Source organism: Pteropus medius, unplaced genomic scaffold, assembly GCF_902729225.1.
Source record: "Pteropus medius unplaced genomic scaffold, Ma_sr-lr_union100, whole genome shotgun sequence".
In the NCBI taxonomy this organism is placed as follows: domain Eukaryota; kingdom Metazoa; phylum Chordata; class Mammalia; order Chiroptera; family Pteropodidae; genus Pteropus; species Pteropus medius.
Window position 1 is genome coordinate 9,763,546 of NW_024351729.1, and position 24,771 is coordinate 9,788,316.

Here is a 24,771-nt window from a genome sequence, read left to right on the forward strand (position 1 = left end):
AAAGCCTTGCATTACATCAATGATTCTAAAGTGGGAGCCAGTGGTGAATCATTTCACCAGGGGATTTTTTTTTTTCTTCAAAATATGTATATCTTCCTCCCTTCACACACATTCCCCCTAAAACTAAGATTCTGAAGAGAACTAGACATAATATAATGCACAAATTTGTGTTCCTTGTTTTTAAAACTTAGATTATTCTGAATATATATATATATTCTGAATACACACACACACACACACACTTTCATGGAGAATTTCTGAATTAGGTCCATCCAACTATTTTTTAACATTGTATCAACAGCAGGCAAAAGGAGCAGAACTACAAAGTGACAAGAGCTCAGCAGAAGGCTCTGCAGGTAAGGGGCTGTACTCAACACCAGCCGTAAGCCGCCTTCAGAGCTTTCTGTGCCACCTCTCTCCAGAATCCATTACATCATATTTTAGACAATGACAAATGTTCAGTTCATCATTCTAAGAAAAGCTAGTCTACTAGCCAGACAAAATGTAAAAAGAAGCTATTTTGGGCATCAAAAAACTAAGAAGCCACAGACAATGAAAGACAAAAATTCCACTGTTCCTGCATTAAAAGAATAATAATAAAGTACTATTTTGTGCAGTTGATAACTTGTTTGGAGACTTTCTGTCCATATCATATCATTTTAGTTTTTCATTAGGTAGCACTGATTTTTCTATTATAAAGCTCAGTCAGGCTGAAAATCTTATTCAAGTCTATAGCCATGCTACCCTGAACGTGCCCAGTCTTGTCTGATCTCGGAAGCTAAGCAGGGTCGGGCCTGGTTAGTAGTTGGATGGGAGACCACCTAGGAATACCAGGTGCTGTAGGTACCTGGTATTTAAAAAAAAAAATTAAGAGCTGAAAATCTTACTCACTCTAGAACTTAATAAACTAATATAAGTCAAAACTGTATTAAAAAAACTGAATCTATTGCATATGAAGATGGCTTATGAGTTGGACTTAAAAAGAAGCTTTCGAGGTTCATTTTAGAGAAAACAATTATACTTCTTTACAGTCATTGTTTCAAATTCCTTATAAACAGCTCTAATACAGAAATGTGTAAGAAAAGTGGACTTCGAATGATGTATAAAAAATCAGCCAATTCTTATTACATTCTAATTTGGACTTAAGTTTCTTAAATCACTTGGTAATTTCCTATTCACTTGTTCAACTTTATTGCATTCTACAATGACACCTACTGGCCATTCAAAATCAGCCATTAGTTCTCTAAGACAACTCTAGTAGGCTGATTACATAATCAGAACACACACACACACACACACACACACACACACACAATACACATACACACACCACCCTACATAAAAGCAAAGATTTGTTCATAGATACTCGCACTACAGAATTGCAATTAAAATAGAAGCAGAAGTTTTCTTTGTGACTGAGATAGTACTATTCATGCAAAAAGGTAAAAATACAAAGAACGAAACACCATGTATCAAAATTTTTATCTCAAGCACTGATAAATACCTCAGTACTCAAAATATTTCAGAACTCTAATGATCCACCTCTCCTTACCTAATAAAATTTAGAGAAATAAACTGAATTTTTGATTTAGGTTCTGGGATATACTAATATAAATTATCATTAATAGAAAAAGGAAAATTATAGTACACTTGCAAGGACTTCATTAGTCCCTGTCGTCTAAACTAAAGGCAACATTTCAATCAGCTTACATTTTAGCAATTTATAATGCTTTTAAAACTGTTTTCCAGTGAAAAGCCAAGTTTTTAATGTAGCTTTTCCTTCATAACACTTAATGAAATTCCTGTATCAATTGTACATGTCATTGTACAATGAATTATAAAAACTCAGGAAAAAACATAATTTACAGTTATCTATGCCTGTAAATACATTTTACCTCAGTCAGAAAGGTTCAAAGAGCATACTTTTTAAACTTAAAAAATAATCCATAACTAGTATCTCATACTTAGAGAGCAAATTACTAAAAAGATTATTTTTGCACCCTCCCCCCAATTCAGACCACCACCTTATTTTCAGACTCTAACATCCACAATATCTAAGGGGGAAGGGAGAATCTAACAACTAAATTTCTAGTCATTTTCCAATTTGCACTTACCTCTTATTATAGATTTTAAGACTCTCCACTTTCCTGAAGATAAAAAAAAGAAGAAGAAATATTTGTAATCAGCCGTGACTCTCAAAACAAATACATTCATGAACTACAAAACGTGAACCTGGCCACGCTCATCTCTAACGAATCTCTCAATCCAAGTCCATATTTGGGGTAAGATCTTCGTGACTACTCTATCCTTCATGCTTCTTCGCTTATAGAGCCTGACGGGGCAGAAAATACTCAAACCAAAAACAAAAACTATTCTGATACATCGATAGGCTGCCAGACCTCCTTTTCCAAGGGGAACAATCTAGTTGTTCGGGTAAATAACAGCCAAGGGTTACATAATGAATAGCTATAAAGAGTTTCAAGTATCTGACCGCCAGTAAATACCTTTCTTCTCTGCTCCCCCTTCTTACCCTGAGAAATGGCCCTAAGAAGCAATCCCTAGGATTTCTTTCAGGTGCCTGCAATGCCGCGTCCTTTTCTCTCTCCGAGCTTCGTGCAAAGAATTCTCCAGCCATCACGACACTGTCTTTTTCCCGCTTCTCTCCTCTCTATGCCCGCGCTGCCGCAGCCCCCCACGCCCTAGGCCCCCACGTTGCCGCACAGGGATCAGCCTCCACCCGCCTCAGCTGCCTTTTCCTCACGACCCTCCCAAGCTGCTACCTGATCTGCGAGAGACTCCGGAACTACCAACACTCCGGTTGCCACCTTCCCAAACCGCCCTCGTCAGATTCCCTCTATAGTTCCTGCAGCCAGACAAGAAGAAAATCTCCTCTGATCTAGCACTCTGCGTCCCCCAACGACAGCGCCGCCGCCTACCTGTCACCCCGCTGCCTCCGGCTTCTAGCCGCTACTGCCTCCCGCAGCAGCCTGCCAACTGCAGCGCAACAACCACATCTCCCATTGGGTGAGCCCACACTCTAACAACAGCCTCACTTATTGGCTGCAGGATGTCCGCGGTCCGCCCCTCTGTGCAGTATCTAAGGATTCCGGTCTCCAAAAAAGGAAAACATCTCCTTTTCCCTGCCCTCTGCCTTCCACGATTTCTCTTACTTCAGTCAGACTCTGGATGCACAGATGTGCGGGAAAATATCAACCTCCAGCCTCCTTCATGTCATCTCCACCTGATCCAGGTATCTGTGACTCAGAACCGGAACGTTAATGGCTTCACTGCTTTCCTGCCGTGAGGTACTCGAGGTGGTGACTTCCGTTTCCGGTCGGCTCCGGCGTCAGGGTTGAATATTGAATGTCCTGAGAGGTCAGATTGCTGTCAGGTAAATTACAGAGTTGGTGGGAGATCTCTTGATAGAGAATAAGAATAAGACTATTTTGGTTGTAGAAAAGGAGAGACTAAATAGAAAAAATATGATGAGCGTTTTAGCCCTAGAGGGAAGATCGAAGAATTAAGGAGAGAGAACTATGAAATTCGGTGTGGTGAGGGGCGGTTGTAACAGGAATGCAATGACAATTTATGTGGTTAAGTTCAAATGCTGTTTTCCTCCTCTCCCAGCCGCAGCACCCTCTGCCCCATGTTTTTTGGTTTACCTTCGAATTGAACAAAGGCAGACAAGCCCCCAAATCGAAAAAAGAAATTTGTAAAATAGGAATAATTGTAATGCCCACCTTACAAATGTGTAGTTTTAAATAAGATTTTTCTGGTGTGGACGTTTATGACACAGTGTTAAAGTGAAAAAAGCAGGGTAGAAAATTACATTCTTTTTTTTAGAGTGATTACTATTTTTAACTTGCATATACGTAAGTGCGGGAACTGAAAGAAACACTAAAAGTTCATTTGTCTTATTTTCTAGTGTTCTTATAGTATTCGCAATTTTTAAAATGAGAAAATTGAGTATTACTTGAAAGTCTTTGGTACCCGTAAAATTACATGTAGTATAAGTGGCAGTATCCTCTTATTTTCTTCTTAGGGAAGGGATGCCAGCCGCCTTTAGTAAAGGTTGATCTCCACCAAACTTATTGGTTCACCCCAAACATAGATAGATAGCTTTTTTAAATTTCATGATTGCATGTGCTTTCTTTGTTAAACTAAATTGCATAATATTCTTATTTGAGCAGCTCTGAACCCGTTGTTCTTGGCATAATTTGTCACTTTATCTAATATTAGTTTTTATTGTGAAATATATGTAACAGAAGGGTGTATAACACATAAGTACATTTAAAAGAATTATAATCAAACAAACACTTGTGCAGTCATCCCTCAGGTCAGGAAATAAAGCATTGCCAATAACTTAAAACATGCATTCTCAGCAGAAGTGATTGCCCTTTAAGGAGGTGAAAATTGGTTCTTAGAGGATGAGAGGGGCGTGAAAAAAATCTTAGATACTACAATGGTTTGTGGTCCTCCAAAAAGCTGTTGTACATAAACAGATATAGAGTATATGTATGATATTTTTCATCTATGATGCATTCCTAAAAAATGCATTGTTAGGATTTTTAATTTATATAAATAGGATCAAAATGTACGTTATTTTTTCTCATCACCCCTTGCTCACCATTATATTTGTAAATTCATTCATACTTTTGCATGTAGTTTTTCTGTAATATTCCATAGGTGACTATTCCATAATCCATTATTGTTGGATATTTGGATTGTTTACACTTTGGGGCTAGCATAAACAAGGTGGCTAAATAGATATAGTAAAAATATATTTTGTACACATGCAAGAGTTTCTATAGAGTAGTATTGTCCAATGAAAATATAATGCAAGCGATATGTAATTTAAAATTTTCAAGTGTACTGCCATGCCACCCTGAACATGCCTAATCTCATCCGATCTCGGAAGCTAAGCAAGGTCCGGCCTAGTTAGTACTTGGATGGGAGACCACCTTGGAATACCAGGTGCTATAGGCATTTAAAAAATAAATAAAAATAAAATAAAATTTTCAAGCAAACATATTTAAAAAGTAGGAAGAAACAAATTAATAACATTTTATCTAATCCAGTATATTCAAAATATTATTTCAAGATGTAATCAGTATGAAAAGTTATTAATGTAATATTTTACATTTTCTTCATACCGTCTTCAAAATTGACATATTTTACACTTATAGACTATGTTTGTATGCTAAGTTTTCATTAAACACTTGATTTGTGCTTATATTTCATCAAATTTACCATTGAAAAAGTAGATCCATATGCCCAAATTGTTCCAAACTTCAAAATTTTAAGTTCCCCAGCTGCACTGAGCCACATTTCAGCTGCTTGTAGCTACCATATTGGACAGTGCAGATCTTGAGTTTACATACCTAGGAGTGGAATTGATAGGCCATAAGGTATCCAAATGTTCAGCTTTTCTAGGTCATGCCAAACAGTTTTTCAGAGTGATTGTGCTAAGTCACATTCTCACCACTTGGGTGTGAAATTGGAAGGTACATCACAATGTGATTTCCCCAGTTCTCACAATCTTGTAAGGTAAGTTTTATCCTCATGTTAAATGAAGAAACCGAAATTTAGAGAGATTAATGATTTGCCTAGTATTTTATAGAATGGTGTGTCCAGGATCTGATGCCAGATCTGTACAGCATCAAAATATGTACTTAAGTAGAATTCCAGACTCTTCCTTCAAGTGATCAGGATATCATTGTTTGAGTTATGGGTATTCTCAAGTAGAAATTATTTTTAAAAGAAAATGAAAAGTTCCCTAGAAAGTGTCCAACTTTTTGTTCTTTTTGAAAAGTCATTGAAATAGTCTATTTAATAAATGCCTATAAAGGGATCCTTTCTGAAATATTTTAATTAGGCAGGAGAGAAAACATTTGAATTTTTTAAAGAAAATTTGTTTAGGAGAAATTAGTGTATGTATACTTTCATGTTTTCTTTCAAAGTTTTATCTTCCAAATTACTTAATATTTTGAGCATAGTAAGATTATAATTTGGAAATAGGCTTCTTCCCTTATAATGTTTCAACTTTTATTTTCAAAATCAAACTTTTATCACAAAATTTTGATGTATGTTTTGTATTCTCTTCAAAGTACATTGCTAGTCAAAGAGGGTTAATATTCTAGAATTGACATTTGCCATAAGGGTTTGTCTTATAATCTCTAAACATTTTGGGAATGAAACATTTAAAAATATTTTTTTGAAAAAGTTTTAAGAAGCCAAGACATTATTATTCTAATTAAATGCTTCTAAAAGTCTTTTTTTTGTAATCATGTATTGAATTTCAAAAGTCAGTCTGAAATCTGAAACCAAAATTTTTTCCTTTATATTACTGAATCTACTAATAATGAAATAGTGGATTAAATGTTTCATTCAGAGCTGTATTGTAGTTTTAACTTGTGTTGAGTGGGTATGGGTTTTCATTCTCTTTTATATGTGAAAATCATCAACATAATGTTTTGTAGTATCTATAGGGAGCATATGAGATCTTGCTCCCATAAGTTTGCATCAAATAAACTCTTATAAAAATTCTAAAAAAAAAGTTTATAAATATTAAATGTCAATTGGTCAGAATTACAGTGTACAGTTTCCTCTTTGCCCTCCCCCCCCTCCCCCAATATTCTGGGAACTATTGTTTAATGAAATGAGCATTTCACATAATGTGTTTTGGTATATACTATCTAATAATTACCATTGTCTCCTAAAATGCGGTATAAGAATTCTGCCTTATTATTGGGCCTGTTCATAGTTATAAATGCAAACATAATGGTAATTATTTGGTTTGGTCTTATTTCTGGAGAGCAGTGATTATAGAATTGCTGCTAATAACCGTATACAAATGTACAGTATAGCATTATTAATTCATACCCCCCTTAATTTGAAATTTATAGCAATTTAACTGGGGACTGAGCTGAAGTTTATTTTTACATTATCTGTAAAAAAAATTTACATTGCATGTAAAAATAGTAAAACCGAAATCTTTATATAACCGTTAAAGGCATATTTTATTTAAGGAGCAAACTTAGTCATCAAAAAGGAGTCCTAAGATCTCTGTTGGTTTAGTTCAGTAGTCAGCAAACTACAGCCTGCTGGCCAAGTTCAACCTGTTTTTATACACCTATGAGTTAAGAATTGTTTCTACATACTAACATAAGCAATCAATTTGATATTAAGGAACACTAAACTTTGAGCCCAAGTTAAGCAAAATGTTATCTCTAAAAAAGAGAATTCCATTTTTTTCATCAGTAGCCCTGTATTACAAAAAATTTATACTCACTTATTATATTTTGAATTTTATCAACAAAATATTTGTTTTCGCTTTTATATAAGTGCCTACTGAGTGTCCCTGATTTTACCTTTTGACCCACAAAGCCTAAAATATTTACTATCTGGCTCTTTACAGAAAAAGTTCATGTGATCATATGTATTTAAAATAATACTGCATTTTAAAAGGATCATTTTGAAGAAAGCAGGTAACAAAATAGTATGTAAAACATCTTCATTTTACATGTTTATGCATTATGAAAGGCTAAAAGGAAGGAAACAAATTGCTTAGAAGTTAGGGACAAGGACTCTGAAACCAAACTGCAAGGTTTAAAACCCATTGTATTATGTACTATTTTTGTTATCTTCAGAAAGTTACTTACTTTCTTGGAACTCATTGTTTTCATCTGTAAAATGGGGACGATAATCATAGTTTAAGTTCAAAGAGTTGTTTTAGGACTAACAGAGTTAATATATGTAAAACACTTTAGTGCACCTGGCACATAGGGTACAATAAATGTCTGGTGTTATTATATATAATGAAGAAAGGAATGAGATAATAAATGGTTGCCTCTGAGTGATGAGATTACTGATTATTTTTCTTTTTTGTATTTTGTATATGTATACTTCTTAACTGTGAACATAGACTAGTGTAATAAGACACTGTTTTATAAAATTTCTTAACTCAGAATTTTCAAGTATTTATATTGGCTTCTTTTTAAAACATTAAATGTTTTATCTTGAAACATGAATAGTAAATTTGGGTATTTGATATCTATAATCTGTGTATTTCTCCCTTATGTTAATCATTTCCTATAGACATGGCCCATGGACATGAACATGGACATGGACATGAACATGGTCATAGTAAAATGGAACTTCCAGATTATAAACAATGGAAGATAGAGGGGACACCTTTAGAAACTGTCCAGGAGAAGCTGGCTGCACGAGGGCTAAGAGATCCATGGGGCCGGTAAGAATAATTAAATATTTAGATAGAATTTATCCTAGGGAATTAATATCTATATACCTTTCAATTATTTTCCTTTTAAAAATTATTGAAAATAGCTTTTTACATTTAAGTTTTAAAATCAGGTTTATTGAGGTATCATTTACATACAATAAAATTCACCCATTTTAAGTATATAATTCCATGAATTTTGACAAATGTATTCTATTACGTAACCATCACAAGAGTCATAATACAGACTATTTCTTTCATCCCCAAAAGTTCCTTCATTCCTCTTTTGCACTCAGTGCCATCCTACCCCTGGCTCCTGGCAATCACTGATCTGCTTTCTGTCTCTATAGTTTTGCCTTTTCTAGAATTTTATTCAATTGGAATCATACAGCATATAGTCTTTTGTTCTGGCCACTTAGCATAATGTTTTTGAGACTTATGCACATTGTTAACTTATATCCATAGATCCTTTATTTTTTATTGCTGAGTAATACCCAATTGTTTGCATATATCTCATTTCGTTTACTGTTCAATAGCTAATGGTCATTTGGGTTATTTCCAGTTTGGGGCTATACCTATTTGAGTACAAGTCTGTGTGAATATATGTTTTCATTTCTCTTGGGGAAATACATAAGAGTGGGATTTTTGGATTTCGTGATAAGTATATAGTTATTTTTATTTAAAAAAAAAAAAAAGTTGTGTCTACAGCTATGCCACCCTGAATGTGCCCGATCTCGTCTGATCTCAGAAGCTAAGCAGGGTTGGGCCTGGTTAGTACTTGGATGGGAGACCACCTAGGAATACCAGGTGCTGTAGGCGTTAAAAAAAAAAAAAGTTGCCAAACTTTTCCAAAGTGACTGTACCATTTTGCATTCCCACCAGCAATATATGAGAATTTAGGTCACTCAGTCTTCTCATCAGTACTTGGTATTATCAGTCTTTTAATTTTAGCCATTGTAGTAAACATGATACCTCTTTGTGGTTTTAATTCAATTTACATTTCTATGAAGGCTGATGATCATGAGAATCTTTTTGTGTGCTTATTTGTCATTTGTATATTTTCTTTGGTGCAATGTCTATTCAGACCTTTTGAACATTTTATTTTTCAGGGTGTTTGTTTTCTATTATTGAATTATAAGAGCTCTCTCTATATTTTCAATATAAGTCCTTTATCAGATTTAAGTTTTGCAAATATTTTCCCCCAGAGTATGGCTTATCTTTTTATTTACTTGGTAATGTTTTTAGAAGTTTTTATAGTGTTCTTTTAAACATTTAGGCATATGATCCATTTTGAGTTAATTTTTATGTCATGTGAGGTAAGGATGAAGGTTAATATTTTTGCATATGGACGTACAGTTTGTTCCAACATCATTTATAAAAGACCACCTTCCCCCATCGATTTACCTTGATAGCTTTGTCAAATCAATTGACATTATTTCCGTGGTCTATTTCTGGATTCTGTTACCCTGATCAATATGTCTATCCTTATGCCAGGTGGTATAAGATCTTCAACTTTTTTTTATTTTATTTTTTTAACTATTCTAAGTTCTTTGCATTTACATTTAAATTTTAGAAAGAGCTTTTCAGTTTCTACAAATACTTGCTTGGATTTTAATTGGGATCACGTTTACTCTATACCTTAATTGCAGATAATTGATAACAATACTGAGTCTTCTAGTCCATGGACAATTTAGATCCTTTTTAATATTCTCATCAATGTTTTATTGCTTTATATATAGGTCTTGTACATATCTCGTTAAATTTATCCTGAATTATCCTGTACTTTTATGCTATTATAAATGATATTTTTAAGCTTCTATTTGTTCATTGCTAATATATAAAAATACAATTGTTGTATATGTTTACTTTGTATCATATTACCTTGCTAAATTCACTTTTTAGTTTTAGCAGTATTTTTATAGATTTCTTAAAATTTATTTCATAGACGATCACTTGGTCTACAGAAGCAGTCTTCTTCCTTTTCAATCTGTAAACCTTTTATTTCTTGCATTATTGCACTGGCTAATACTGCTAATATAATGTTGAATAAAAATGGCATGAATGGACATCTTTGCCTTTTTCTTCATTGGGGGAAAGCATTTAGTTTTTTACCACTAAGTATGATATTAGTTGTGGGGTGGTCATAGATGGTCTTTATCGACTTGAGGAGTTTCTATTCCAAGGTTACTATGAGTTGCTATTATTATCGATATTGTTATTAATGGGTTTTGAATTTTGTTAAATGCTTTCTCTGAACCTATTGAAAACTCACGTTTTTTTAACCTGTTAATATGATGAATTACTGTTATTGATTTTCAAAGATTAAACCAATCTTGTACTTCTGAGGTAACCTCTACTTCATCATGATATAGTATCCTTTTTATATATTGATGGATTCAATTTTCTAAAATTTTGTTAAGAATATTTGCATCTATGTTCGTGGGAAGATATTACTATAGTTTTCTAATATTTTTGTCTGGTTTTGGTATCTAAATTATATTTGATTAGCTCTAATATTTTTTGTAAGTCAAATTTTTAAAGTTAAGATATTTGTCTTTCGTAACATGATTTTTTTCCACTCACTTATTCTTATATGTGAGGGAAGACTTTTTTCAGTAGAGCGCTCTGATTTCTGTTTACTTCTTTGTTCAGAGTACTCAGAAGAATGATTGCCAGGAGAGAAAATCAGTCTTCTAAAGTTCAGGCTGCTATGACAGGGGAAAGCCATGATTCTCTTAAATAGTAAAAATGTCAAATGTTACATACTCTCTGTGCCAGAATATATCATATTTTACCCTGCATAATTTTTATAATAACACTATAAGGTAGATAGTAATCATCATTGAGTAGGAGAGGAAGCTGGCCCTGGCAGGTTAAGTAACTTACCCAGCCTTAAAGGCTGTGAAATTAGTATAAGTGACAGAGAAAAAATTAATACCCTGTAACTTTCTCTTTCCATGATGTTATAATGACTAGTATGGCAAAGCCACACTGATGACCTGTGATTGATAAGCCAGAGCAAACTTTGCATTTGAGAATTTTATAAAATCCTGAGTATTATGACTGTGAAATGTAAAATCAAGTGTTTTTTCCTCTTTTATATGTGAAATGTAGGCATATAGACCTAATTATCCTGTGCCACACGGATTCCTATTGTGATCCGCTTAGATTATCTTATAGAAGGTTGCATTTGTCTATTAGAAAGATGAAAATTAAATGTATTTTATTCAATGAATATATGTAAGATGCATGTGATTATAATTTTTCCATTTTTCCTCTAGCAATGAAGCTTGGCGATACATGGGCAACTTTGCAAACAATGTTTCCTTTGTTGGCGCATTATTAAAAGGATTCAAATGGGGATTTGCTGCATTTGTGGTAGCTGTAGGGGCTGAATATTACCTGGAGTCCCAGAATAAAGATAAGAAGCATCACTGAAGATAATACCTGGAAGTATCTCTGTGGCTTTTTCACTCTCTTATAAAAATAAGATTTCACTGTAGCCCACTTGTCTTTGTGTTTGTTCTTTAAAGAATACTTGTAAATTTCAATAAAGAATACAGGTGCCAGTCTGTTTTTGTCATCCTTTAATAATAAAAAAAATGTTTCTCAAACCACATAAGATTTGATTTGGAATACATGGGGGTTGAGTACCAGTAGCGGTGCATTCTGTATATAGCCTACAGTTAGCATATAATTGATAAATAGATAAGCTCTGATTTTTTTTCCAGTTTTTTAAATTGTGATAAAATTTACCATTTTAACTTTTTAAGTGTACAGTCTGTGTTATTAAAATACATTTATAATGTTTTACACCCATTACCACCATCCATCTCCATAACTCCTTTCATCTTGTAAAACTGAAAGTCTATGCCCATTAAACAATAATTCCCCATTTTCCCCTTCCTTCAATCCCTGGCAACCACCGTTAGTGGTACTGTCCGTATGATTTTGACTATATTCATAATGTACCTCATGTAAGTAGAATCATACAGTATTTGTCTCTTTGTGACTAGCTTATTTCACTTAGCATAATATCCACAAGGTTCATCCCATGTTGTAGCATGTGTCAGAATTTCTTTTTAAAGCTGAATAATATTTCACTCTGTATATACCACAACTTGCTTATCTCTTCACTCATTGGTGGACACTTGGGTTGCTTCTGCATTTTAGGTATTATGAATAATGCTATGAACTTCAGTATACTCTCATAGTGTTTAAATGGCATGCGGCCTTACCACATTTATGATTCTCTGCAGGTGGTTTAGAGAGACCTAGATTATTCTATAAAATACTTCCTGCCCAGTTCTGTTTGACATATCCATGAGTCATGTTCATTTTTCTTTATTGTGATATTTTCTGCTATTTCCTTAGTCCTTGTTCCCATGCTGTGAAAAGTTTGACCTTTTTTATGTATGTCTTAACAATAAACTAGACATTTCACATCATTGAATTTTTAAATTTTAATTAAATCTCTAAAATTGAGACTTAAAACTCAGCTTGTTGAAGAAAGGTAATGTTTTTGCTTAAATAACAAAGCCAGTATAAAACTCCATGGTGATTTTTTTCTTTGTAGATTTTTGTTTATAAGTATAAACTTGATCAACAAAACAAAAAGACAACCGACTAGGAGAAGATATTCGCTAATGATACATCTGATAAGGGATTAATATCCAAAATTTATAAAGAACTTATATGACTCAACAACAAAAAACAATCCAATTAAAAAATGGGCAGAAGAACTGAACAGATACTTCTCCAAAGAGGAAATGCAGACATATGAAAAGTTGCTCAAGGTTGCTAATCATCAGAGAAATGCAAATTAAAACCACAATGAGATATCACTTCACGCCTGTCAGAATGGCTATCATCAATAAATCAAAAAATAGTAAGTGTTGGCGAGGATTCAGAGAAAAGACAACTCTCATACATTGTTGGTGAGATAGCAAATTGGTACAGCCGCTATGAAAAACAGTATGGAGGTTCCTCAAAAAATTAAAAATGGATATACCTTTTGATCCAGCAATTGCACTTCTGGGTATTCATCCAAAGAAAACCAAAACAATAATTCGTAAAGATCTATGCACTCCAATATTCATGGCAGCACAATTTACAATAGCCAAGATATGGAAGCAACCTACAAATTAGTAGTCGATAGTTAGGTATGAGGAACATGACAGAGGGAATGCAGTTAGCATTAATATGATTGTTAAGCGGAGAGCCAAGAGAGGGAGGGAGCAACTGGGGGGACCGTTTTATGAACATTATAGACGTCTAACCAATATATTGTATACCTGAAACTAAGTAAACTTATTTAAAAAAAAAAAAATATATATATATATATATATATAAACTTGAGAAATCACTAAATAGAGGAATTCCTAATAAACTGATAGTGGTAAATGGAACCATAAAAAACTTTGTGAAAGAAGATAAGGAAAGAGTTTAACAAAGAACAAAAAGCAGTAGGACAAATAGAAACAGCAAGGAGGTGGATTTAAACTTAATCATATTAAATGTAAATGTTCTAAAATTTAAATTCTAAAGCATTCCAATTAAAAGACATTATCAGCCTGGGCAAAAAGCAGGACCCAACTATAAGCTGTTTACATGAAAACAGCTTTAAAGATATAGGGTAAAAATAATGGAAAAAGATACTGTGAAAACATCAATGAAAAGAATATTGACAAAATAGATTTTAGAATAAAGAATTGTCATAAAGAGGGACATTTTAGACTAACGGGATCACATCATAAATTATATGAATGTCTAACACTGCTGTACACCTGAAACTAAAATAATACTGAAAGTAAGCTAATTGAAAAATAAAAATTAAAGAAGGACATTTCATAATTATGGAGGAGTCGGTTCATTAAGAAAACAAAAATTTTAAATGTATATGCACAGAGCTTCAAAATATATGGGGCAAAACAACTAAAAAGAGAAACAGGCAAATTCATAATTATAGTTGGAGATGTCAACAATCCTTTTAAAGTAATTGATAGAACAAGTAGAAAATTAGCAAGATCATAAAAGACTTGAACAACATTTATCAACTAGGTTGATGTAGTATTTACAGACCTTTCAAAAAAAAGAATTCATTCTTTTCAAGTGTACGTGGAACATTTACCATAACAGACTATTCTGGGCCATAACAATACATTTAAGCGGACTGAAATAACACAAAGTATATTCTCAGACCACAAAGAAATTAGACAAAAAATAACATCTGAAAAAATCCACAGATATTTGGAAATTCGATAGTACCCTATGTAAGTGTCCCATGCTCAAAAAAGTCTAGGAAAAGTAGAAAATATTTTTAACAATAAAATGAAAACTAATGTCAAAAATTGTGGGAAGCAGCTAATTAAATGGACCTCGAGACTGATGAAAAAAGGAAGACAAAATAGGAATATTAGTAATGAAAAAAGAGATATCACAATAGATCCTAGAGACATTAAAACAATAAAGGCATTTTACAAACAACTTTATGTCAATAACTTTTGGTGAAATCGAGAGTGTCCTTAAAAAAGATTATTAAAGCCCACTCAAGAAGTAGATAACCTGAATAGTCATGAATAAATTCATTTGCTGGGTTAAGTTGAGAGGATGGAAAGTACAGTGCTTGACACATTTATAGTAGAGAATAGCAGTAGTTTTACTCCCCCATCTCATCTATCATAATTTTTGCTGGAAGCAGGAGTGGTTTTTCCATATATTTTGTTAATTTGAAAATTACTGCCTGAATTCCTTAGGAACTTCAAAGCACACAAACCATTGTCATCTTAGTTGTTGCCGTTACTTAGACAAGCACCAATTAAATGTGATAATTGTTCTTAAAATTTATGACCAAATTACAATTGAAAATAATGCTAATGATGTGTTTGCTAACCTCGAAATAAGCATTGAAGATGATTGCATGTAAAAGTATTAGCCCCATTTTGCATGTAGGGCAAGTCCATAGCAAAGTAACAAAGCCTAAGGTGGCACAGCTAGTAAGTCCATATTTAGATTTTGACTTCACAGCCCATAGTAAGCACTGTGTGTGTGATAAGTACTATAAAATGCCATAAGATTATCCTTTTGGACCTTTTCTCAGAACTACTTTCTAATTATGCTTGCTATAACCAGTAGGAATTTTTTAAAAATCTAAAGTATGGCATGTAATATTTTATGAAAAATGAAATAATACAGTAATTTTACTGTATACCTGTACTTTGAAGAAAACTGTGTTTTGACATACTGAATGAAACAGATTCAGACATTTTTTAAAGTAACATGAGGACTTTAGTGGCATAGAAATTGTGTACAAAGACAAAAACATGGAAAGAATAGGAGTGTATCCATGTAGAAGGTTAATATAATGAAAGAAACAAATTAGAAAAGGAAGAAGGAAAAGAAGAGGTTGCAGGATATTGGCGTGATGGCAGCAGTAGAGACAAGTAGAATTTGGTATACAATTAGGTGTATGTACAGTCATCCACTTACTGCTTCGATCAAATTTAGACCTTAATGATACTGTAGAAAGGAAGATGCTTTATTTTAAAATTTAAAAGAAATACACACTCTGCATATTTAACTTCAGCGAGAGAGGGGACATTGGCAAGGCCCACTTGCATAGGGACTAGACAGAAGTACTCCAGTAAACTGAGTCTTAACCTCATTCGTTTCTTTCTCTTTTCTATTACTGATTATATTTGTCAATTTTCTTTATAAAAATTTGGTTATTAGAGAACAGACTAATTTTCTAACACGATGGTCCCACAAATGGATACACACAACTCAGGGAATGTGCAAGACCATCCATTGGGGTAAGAAGAAAACATATTTAAACATATTTATTTCACGTTTAATAAAAATGAATTAAATTTTGCAAATGTTTAACATACAGATTGACAATGGGGTTTTCCCTCACCTGGTGCATACCCAGTGGCCACACAGAATTTATGGTAAATAAGGTATACTGAGGGAAAAATGGGAATTCTACCTCAACAGGAGAGAACAAAGGGACTTTCAGCAAATTGCTACAGATTGTACTTTATGTGTGCCCACGAAATTTATTATCTACCAGTTTTAACAAAACTAACATTCATGAAGTAGATAAGTGGCTTAAGATTTTTACAAAGAAACTGCTGATTGAAGCTAATACTGCCAATACCAGAACAAGCAAACAAGAAGAAAATAGCATAGCAATGAACTCTGCCAACAACATTTCCACCACGTAAATACAATGATCTACTCATGAGAGAAAAAAAAAATCAAGCAAAAAAAAAAAAATCGAGAAGACCAAAGATGGACTTGGATTCATTATCAGTACTATGAACCTTGCCCTAACAGTGTATTGATCTTATATATTAACTGATAGCACGTAGTCATTATGTTTAGCAAAACATTTAAAAATAAATGTTTAATTTTTGTCTAACCTTTAATTCCTATATTTGTGTATTCTTAGTGTATGCAGGTGATAATATTTACATAATATACATAGAACATTAGGACAAAAATTGGGATTTAATGTGATTTCCCCTCACAATATTCAGCTGTTGTTAATAAATAGCATTCAAAGAATCCATTAGATTTTTTAAGTGTTTTTTAAATGCAACAAAAATTAAATGTTATTTTATATGATTTCTCACTCAGTTGTTAACATAAGTTTCAAGATTTCATGGTATAATCCTCATGGATCCTCAGATTCTCTAGAGTTGCAAGGTATTCAAATTCAAATAGATATGCTAATGAGAATGGAATCTTCCAAGTGAGTCCTGGTTTACCTTCAATATCAATTTTCTGGGAGGGGAGAGAAGGGATTTTATTGGTTTTTGTTTTTCTTTTTGCTTTTGTTTTGTTTTATTTTGGGTCAAAAAATCAGCTTCAGAAACTGAGACTAAAACACCCAATGGAAATTGCATTTACCTGCCAATGATTCTATCAGAAAGGATTTGCTGTGAAGTTTTATTTTAATTTTATGTATTTTTATATATAAAATATCTTTTCTGTATTTTATTTTTAAATAGTATTACATTACATATCATAAATGTTATACATCCCAAAATTAACTATTCAAAATGCTAACTCATGTAAAGATTAAATTCCATGTTGTATTAGATTGAATTACCTTTGTTTGATATATATTAACAATTTAAAACATGGCTTTAGCCAATAGAAAACGACAAAATCTCTGTCTCAAGGTCTGTATATTTTTCTGTTTAATCTCACATGCCAAAAAATGAAGTAACTCTTTGACGTGTGGTCACATATTACAAAACTAACTGAAAAGAATTTTGGTTGTTGCTAAAGACATGTTTCTGGGAATCATTACAAAATAAGAACATTATGTACACTTAAGATGTAAATTGGAAGGTTTTATGCCATTTGGAAATATCATATATTTTAATTTTGTGTTTTAAAATGGAAAGAATAATTCCTAATAATGTTACAGTGATTTTCAAAGCATATTATGGCTAAAAAATATTTTGCTTTTAGATTTTTACCAATTATAGTATTTGTAAATTATCAATTGAATATCATTGTAAATAAAGCATTTAGTACCCCCTGCAAATGTTTCACCTACTCTAATTTTAATTACTCAGTTCTCAAACTGAATTTGGAAATAATAACAGCATTTAACTTACATTTTCCTGTTGATTCGGTAATCAATCAAACATCTTTCTAAATCTACTTATTTAAAAAGCACTAATTATATTTACTTTGTAGAATAGCTAAGAGATTTTTAAAATCTTTGCATTATACATTTGAATGAATTACAAATCAAGTGAATATATTTCATGATTATAGCTCTTCTTGTGCTATATTTATGATGTATTTTATGTCATTTATTCTCTTGCTACAAAATTTCCATGGGAAATACTAACTGTTCAGGGGCACAGTACTGAAGGTCAACTGGTGGCTCACGGTAACCATAGTAATAACTATCCTAAAAATAAAGAGTGCCTGTGTCTGTGCTGATGGGATCCTACTACAGAGGATTAATCAGGTTCACAGGCAGTGGTGTTACTTGGACCAGAGAATCACATTTGATAGTAATATAATACAAGCGCATGAGGGTTTAATACAGATATAAAGCTTATATTCAGACGAGACTTTCCAGGGAAATAAAATTAAAAACTAAAATTATATCTGTAGATGCTAAATAAGTGTCAACAAGGAAAACTGTCACAATTCATATATTTAACAATACAGGGATTAAACTCAAGGTGTTTCTTGATTCATGACCTATAAATGCTTCGTTGTATTTGATCTGGGTTTATCAGTAATTATAATTCTAATAGATCAATTTCCACATTTATAAGTAAGAGAAAAATTTTTTACAGCCTTAAACCTTATCTACATTTCTATTATAGCACTTATGATATGCATCATAATTATTCATTTACTTGCTTGACTCCCTGTTAAACCATGGCCTCATTGGAAACAGGGACCATATCTGTGTACCTGTGTAATGGATGTTTAGGAAGTCTCTGTTAAATGAAAGATCTATAATACAAGTGAGATAATGGAGATGATTTGTCACAGATTAACACCCCATTTATGAATCTCTAAAAGTGTAGGGGAATAAAGAATTGGAAAGACATATTTTCAATTATCTAAGGGGCTTCATGGATTCCAATTCCCTATCAGAAGGCTAAGATCATTTACAAAATGCCTTGTGAGATTGACCTGGGCACATATTACCAAATTAGAAGGCACTTCCCCAATCCCAATGCAAGGATGTTAGAATTCAGCTAGGCCTAAACTTCCTAACACATGCTGTATAACTTTCCCTACTTGTTAATGAGTTGGGAATAAAAATAATAACCATCAAAAGTCAAGATAATTTCTGCTAAAAGCAGCCAATTACTCTATGGCCATTGCATACAATAAACATTTCCTCTTTAACACACTGGTCCTTTTTTTGTTTTGTTTTTGTCAAAATTACATGGATCAGAACCCCTACATGCAAATAATGGGGTATGCTCGTCCCGCCTTGCTCCAAGATCCAAGTTAAGGAACTACAGGAAGTTGCAAATAGAACAGAAACAGATATCTTAGCTCCTCTTCTTTTAATTCTATTCATTTGCTTAAATATTTATTGAGCACCTCCTATGTAGCCAGGGTTTTCATGGCCTAAGGATACATCAATGAACAAAACAAACAAATTTCTCTCCTCTTGGTACTTACATACTGGTGCAGGGTTAATATTAATTTTTTCTGATGGTAATGGTATGACTTGTCAATACCTAGGAGGCACCAGAGATATTTGGTCCACACGTGGTATATTTTACCAATCAAACATTTTTTTCTCAGAAACCTATATCTGAAATTGTAGTTTGAATCAGTGAGGTTCGATTCTTGATAATAATCTTTCATCTATAAATTGCACAGAACTTTGTACCCTCCTAATATAACATAGCTTGCCTTATCTTGTAACTTAGGTATTTTTATACTTGTCATATTGTTTTCTAGGAGATTATAAATTCTTGAAAATCATGCCTTATTTATTCTTTTATTGTCTGCACAGTGCCTTACACATGGTAAATGTTCAACAAATACTTAATTAGAACTTAATTCTTTTTTAAGTGCAAACTTTTTCAGAATTCTTATAACGAGTATAAATTCTCATTTAAACTACTTGTACACAATTACACTATTTTTCTTCCACAGTGTTTTGTGGCAAGGAAACCCTCAGTAAATATTTGCTGACTTGAATTGAAAATGTTTAAAGTAATTTTACTTCTTTTTTTGATTTTATAATCAGTTTTCATGAGGGCTATAAATTTCCCTTTACTTGACCACCTAAAATCAATCCTTTAAAAAGGAAAGAAATAAGAGAATATCTAAGGAAATAAAAACACAACCATCAGATGTTCAAAGAGTTTTATATGTCACTTTTCTATCCCATGTATACCATCGTTTTCTTTTAAATCAGAAATCTCCATCTTGATCAAGCAAGATAATTTCACCCATTTTATTAATTGATCACCTCTCCTTTTTATTTACTTACAAGCATTTATTATATTTGCTTCATATACTAAATTATTTCTTTCCCCTTTTTACTATAAGGTCAATTGATTATTCTTGCTAAGGTTAATAAGAACATGATAAAATCTATAATTCTAAAAATTGTGAAAATCTAAAAATAATGAAATGGCTTGCACATACAACCTTTGTTGAGAAATGTAGTGGGTTTGTGTTGTAGTCTGGGCTACGTGACAGGTGGTATATTCATAACATAGTGAAGCTGACCTGATTGTGTAATTTAACAGGAAGCATTCTCTTATTTATACAGACCACATAGATTTAGCTTCAGTGTCACAAGAGTTCCAAAGCTCCACATCTAGCAACTGGTTGAAGCCTAGGCTTTTTTCCCTGATTTCCCCACATTCCATTTCACTTCCTGTCTTATTGGAACCTCATTCCTGCCACAAATGTAATAAGTCCCATCTCTTCAAGCCCTCAGTCCAATGCTTATCCTTAATTTATGATTTATCTCATTCTACTTTGCTAGACTGTTTTCTTGCCTCTAGACTGTGAATTCTTTGAGACTAAGACCAAGTTGTTTCATTTTTAATTTTTTTACTCCCTTTGCTCCATTGTAGGTCCAGATGTTCACCAACATAAAAATAAAGTTGTGTTCCAGAACTTCTTTGATCTTAGCCTCCTTTGGGACTACTAAAGCTGTACCACCCATTCTGGTTTATTTTAGGGTTGTACACATAGGCCACATATGATTCTACATAGACATTTAAGCATTGTTTATACAGCAGAAGTGTGTCTAAGTGTTTTCAACAAAGAACAATATGATTAGGAATCCATGTTTGTGGATGACTAATTTTTTAACGACCACCGTAGAAGGAAGAAATTCAAAAAAATTATTTTTGCAGAAATACAAAAGGTATCCAAAAATATTTTGTTCAACTTTATTTATACAAAAACCTCTTGTCGTAGAGTTAGTATTTGTGTCAATAGGACTACTAGTTATTGCTCAATTTTGATTGAGACAGCAAGAATACAAGTATTTCTCATCAAGCATATTTGATGGGAGGGCATATTTCAATTCAAGCTCCAGATTTACGTAAGGAATGCAATTGACTTTCAGAGCACACAGGTGGATACCAACATTGCCTAGAGTTTGGCCACATGGTCAGAAATTATTTCTGCAAAAATTTTTGAGATATAATAGACATACAACATTGTATTCATTTTAGGTATAAATGATTTGATATATGTATATATTTCAAAATGATTACCAGAGTAAGTTTATTTCACACTTGCTATTTATTATCATTCCCATACATCAGTAAAAAAAAACACATTAGAAGTGCTGAATCAGTAGTAACAATTAGAACTGCTTTGTACAACTACGCTGCAGTTCACAGAATAGTCGTAAAAGATATAAACAGGAAACTGAGTGGTTGGCTATGGCCAGGAGAGTGTTTCAACCGAAGGGGACTCATCGAGAGCTAGTGAGTGGGGGGTCTCTGGCCCTAACGCAACTAATATCAGGCCATCAAACTTTTTCAGGGTGAGAGATGGGAGGCCAGCACGCGAAGCGGCAGCAGGAGGCGGTTGGTAGGTAGATAAGCGCCACGTCCGCTTCCAGGGTTTCGATTTCTTTTCCTCCATTTTGCATGCGCTTCTCGAGAGGCCGGGAAGTGAAGACCGACTGCTGCCAGCCAGAGGCGAGTCCCACGGTGGACGCGACGGTAGGTGCCCACGCTCGATACCTTCCAACTCTCCTCAGACCTCCGAGGTCTGATTTCAGGTTTTCGTGTCAGGGCCGCCGCTGTCCCCGAGCACTGCCTTTGCTGTCTGTCACTCCCCGCAGCTCCCCAACGCGCGCTTTCCTGAACTGGCCCTGGGAGCGGGGTGCCGGGGAAGGGTCAAGGGAGGGGTGGGCCTTCTGGCAGGTGACTCAGTCCTGTAGATTCCTTATTTCTGGTTTGCCCGCGGGCGCCGGCCTGGGCGGAGCCCCTCCGCCTCTCTCCTTCCCTCACTCCCACCCCCTCGCCCCGCACCCGAGTCTGGAGAGGGCTTCCAGAGGCTGCGGGCATCTCAGATGCGCGGCCGGCGCGCCCGCATCCACCCGGCCAAGTAACCCTCTGCTAACACTGTACCTCCGAAGGCGGAAAACAGGCCGCGAGCTTTGGTGGCACGTTGCCAGCGTCGTGTAAGCTTTGCCTTAGATCATCTTGAGAGTTGCTCAAGACCTGTAGTGAACTGTTCAAAAGACACGACAGTTGTCCTTTGGAACAGTTGATGAGAAAGAGGATTTTTTTTTTTCCCTGCAGTAATATGAGCGCGCTCGCCTTTATTCGGCGAGAGCAGGCGGCCTGGCAGGAATTTTCACTCTCGCAATAGCTTGGGGAAGTAGGGCAGCGTTGTTATTTCTCAAAGCATTTAAATATATATTTCGCTCGGAATGATTGACATAGATTTATGTAAAGCCTTAAAAAAAATTTTGTTTCTGTATCCCCCCTCCCCAGTCCCTTTCCTTCTTCAAAAGGACTGGGAAATTAAGGTGACTTAAATAAAGATGTTCTTGCTTGCTGGTGCCCGGATTTGGACGGAAGGGCATGTTCTTTTACATAATGACAGTGGATTGCAATAGAACAAAGGCCATTGAAAATTCAGACTGCTTTTGGTTCAGGGGAAAAGGAAGTTAGTTCAAGGACGTTGGAGCTCTTGCGAATATATTTGTTGACTTTTGAAATTTGTTCACTCAAACGAGAGGTGGTGCCAATACGGCGATAGCATACCTCAAGCATTTTTTGAGACCTACCGGATAATCTAGAAGTACAACCGGCTCTGGCGGGCCAGACCTGATTTCAGATAAGAGGAACAGAATTTTTGGTATTTTCCCTCTGGTGGTTCCCTTACATAACACTTTTTACAAAATGTTTCAAGTAGGAGGGAACAGAAACTTGACTCAGCCCTCTAACTTACCCCAAAAAGACTCATGTTTAGAGAATTTTCAATGTTGCCAAACACGGTTTCATTTTTTTTAATGTTAATACGTGTTTTTCGTACAGCTTCTGGATTGGATGTCTTGATTAAAAGGGCTTTTTCTTTCGACTTCGTGTTTTACATTTGTTTGTAACAGGTATTTGCTTTTTCTTTAACTATCTTTACACCCTATCTTACACCTGCTTTCTTAGGTGAATCCACCGGCAGGTACGCAGGAACTGGGTGCTCCTTGTCCCCTACATTTTTGGGAGTCTTGCACGACATGGGACGTTGGGAGGGTAGTCGGGGAAAGGTTTTTTAGTTTAGTTTTGTTTTGTTTTTATCTTAGCGGTGGCGAGAAACCTATTGGAAGCTGAAACAAAAATATGTTTTCGTTGCTAGGGCGCCTGTCGGTCACTCACCCACTCTCCGTGGAGTGGTGGCGAGCAGCGGCGGCACCCACTCAGTTTCCACCCGTCACAGGTAATTCCCCCGAGATCCACGTCGGCCCTTTGCCTAGACAAGGGAGAGTTTACGATTCAAAGAGACACGTGTGTGCCTTGTGTAGATTTTTAAGGTCCGGGCGGAGAGTTCTCAAACTTGGTTTCAGAGGTGTGGCGCGTCCCTGGACGCCTGCCCTGAGGCCACCTCTAACACTCTGATCCAGTTCCTTGTCCTCTCCGGGGAATTTCCGACACCAGTTTTCAGGAGCAGCAGATCTGTTCGTGTCCTCCGTGGGTGGGTACCTTTCCTGGTGGAGATCCAGCTGGAAGAGCTGGCGGCTGCCCCGGCGTGAGTAGACAGAGAACCCTGTACGCCCCTCTTCTCCCGACTTGCACCCCTGTGCTGGCGTCCCCCTGGACTCCGGGGGCGTGGGGCACTATCCTCTGATCGCGGCGGAAATGGATTGAGTCTCCTGCTTTCAGCGGTTCAGCCTCCTGGGGACTCAGCCACAGCACTCCTAGTCAGCGGGAGTGTAGCATTTTTAGATCTCCGGAATGGACTCTGGTTATTTCTTCTTGTAGACACCAAAAACTAATTAAACTCGTGTTTATGTACTGAAATGCCTCCTTTCTTTAATTCAGTACATTCCTAGCAATATTTATGGAGCTTCTCTGAGCCAAGCGGAGGTCTGGGTGCTGGGGACATAGGAACAATCTGCACTTGGTTCCTTCCGACAGAAGATCATACAGTGGTTGGGACAAAGTTAACCTGTACAGGTGACATGTTTTCAAGGCAGCTTTGCACAGGAAAGCCTGGAATATGAAGGAGGAAGCCAGTTGGGCCAGGTGGGGGAAGTAATGACAGATCACAGAGCTGTCAATGTGTTTTCACACTGGTCCTTGATTTCCTTACTATAAATCAGTGAGAGAAGAAATACTATTATTATTGAAATGTCCTATTTCTCCTTTATATTCAGCTCCTGTCACCTCCTCTAGGAAGACTTCACAACTCGGCCTGTGGGTTCATTTCTTCTATTCTTTCACATGCTCAGTGACTAGCTTTGCAGTTACCATAGACTTGCACTTAACACTTAGTATTGGCATAGTTTTTCTTCAAAAACTTTTTCAGTCAAATTGTATTATAAT

General features: G+C 35.0%; 3 protein-coding genes, 1 long non-coding RNA gene, 1 other non-coding gene and 2 pseudogenes across 37 annotated transcripts in view; 5 read left to right on the top strand and 2 right to left on the bottom strand.

The window, feature by feature from the left end:
- Positions 1-3,313, bottom strand: part of HYCC2 (hyccin PI4KA lipid kinase complex subunit 2) — a 64,994-nt gene extending 61,681 nt beyond the window's left edge. For 3 of the 7 annotated variants that reach the window (XM_039844378.1, XM_039844384.1, XM_039844385.1), the window contains exons 1-2: positions 2,937-3,030; positions 2,115-2,147 (exon numbers count right to left, since the gene is read on the bottom strand). The gene's annotated coding sequence lies outside the window, so the exon portion shown is untranslated. The other 4 variants (XM_039844383.1, XM_039844379.1, XM_039844382.1 and 1 more) reach the window with 3 other exon arrangements.
- On the top strand, positions 728-846 carry LOC120587774 (uncharacterized; annotated as a pseudogene).
- NDUFB3 (NADH:ubiquinone oxidoreductase subunit B3) lies at positions 3,089-11,856 on the top strand. 3 transcript variants are annotated; one of them, XM_039844389.1, is made up of 4 exons: positions 3,311-3,391; positions 5,425-5,547; positions 8,098-8,251; positions 11,521-11,856. In XM_039844389.1, the coding sequence occupies exons 3-4, from the start codon at positions 8,100-8,102 to the stop codon at positions 11,675-11,677; spliced, it is 309 nt and encodes a 102-aa protein (XP_039700323.1). In that variant the 5' UTR covers positions 3,311-3,391; positions 5,425-5,547; positions 8,098-8,099; the 3' UTR covers positions 11,678-11,856. The 3 variants fall into 3 exon arrangements, with proteins under 3 accessions (XP_039700321.1, XP_039700322.1, XP_039700323.1); XM_039844387.1 differs by lacking the exons at positions 3,311-3,391; positions 5,425-5,547 and adding an exon at positions 3,089-3,250; XM_039844388.1 differs by lacking the exon at positions 5,425-5,547 and having other exon boundaries at positions 3,248-3,391.
- On the top strand, positions 4,868-4,986 carry LOC120587873 (uncharacterized; annotated as a pseudogene).
- LOC120587906 (5S ribosomal RNA) lies at positions 8,940-9,058 on the top strand. Its single transcript, XR_005649093.1, has one exon. It is a non-coding gene; the product is annotated as a 5S ribosomal RNA (ribosomal RNA).
- A 9,278-nt stretch (positions 11,857-21,134) lies between the features above and the next one.
- Positions 21,135-22,480, bottom strand: LOC120587526 (uncharacterized). The gene is made up of 2 exons (XR_005648993.1): positions 22,354-22,480; positions 21,135-22,094 (listed from the first exon to the last, which is right to left on the bottom strand). It is a non-coding gene; the product is annotated as an uncharacterized LOC120587526 (long non-coding RNA).
- The window catches only part of CFLAR (CASP8 and FADD like apoptosis regulator), a 37,891-nt gene continuing 34,632 nt past the window's right edge, over positions 21,513-24,771 (top strand). For 2 of the 25 annotated variants that reach the window (XM_039844403.1, XM_039844395.1), the window contains exons 1-3: positions 23,335-23,410; positions 23,585-23,665; positions 23,884-23,974. The gene's annotated coding sequence lies outside the window, so the exon portion shown is untranslated. The other 23 variants (XM_039844407.1, XM_039844401.1, XM_039844408.1 and 20 more) reach the window with 20 other exon arrangements.

Bases quoted from the DNA above. Each gene is read 5' to 3' on its own strand.
- NDUFB3 (XM_039844387.1), top strand. From the start codon at position 3,187: ATGCACAGATGTGCGGGAAAATATCAACCTCCAGCCTCCTTCATGTCA. The intron at 3,251-8,097 runs GTATCTGTGACT...CATTTCCTATAG, and splicing joins GTCATCTCCACCTGATCCAG to ACATGGCCCATGGACATGAA. The intron at 8,252-11,520 runs GTAAGAATAATT...TTTTTCCTCTAG, and splicing joins CTAAGAGATCCATGGGGCCG to CAATGAAGCTTGGCGATACA.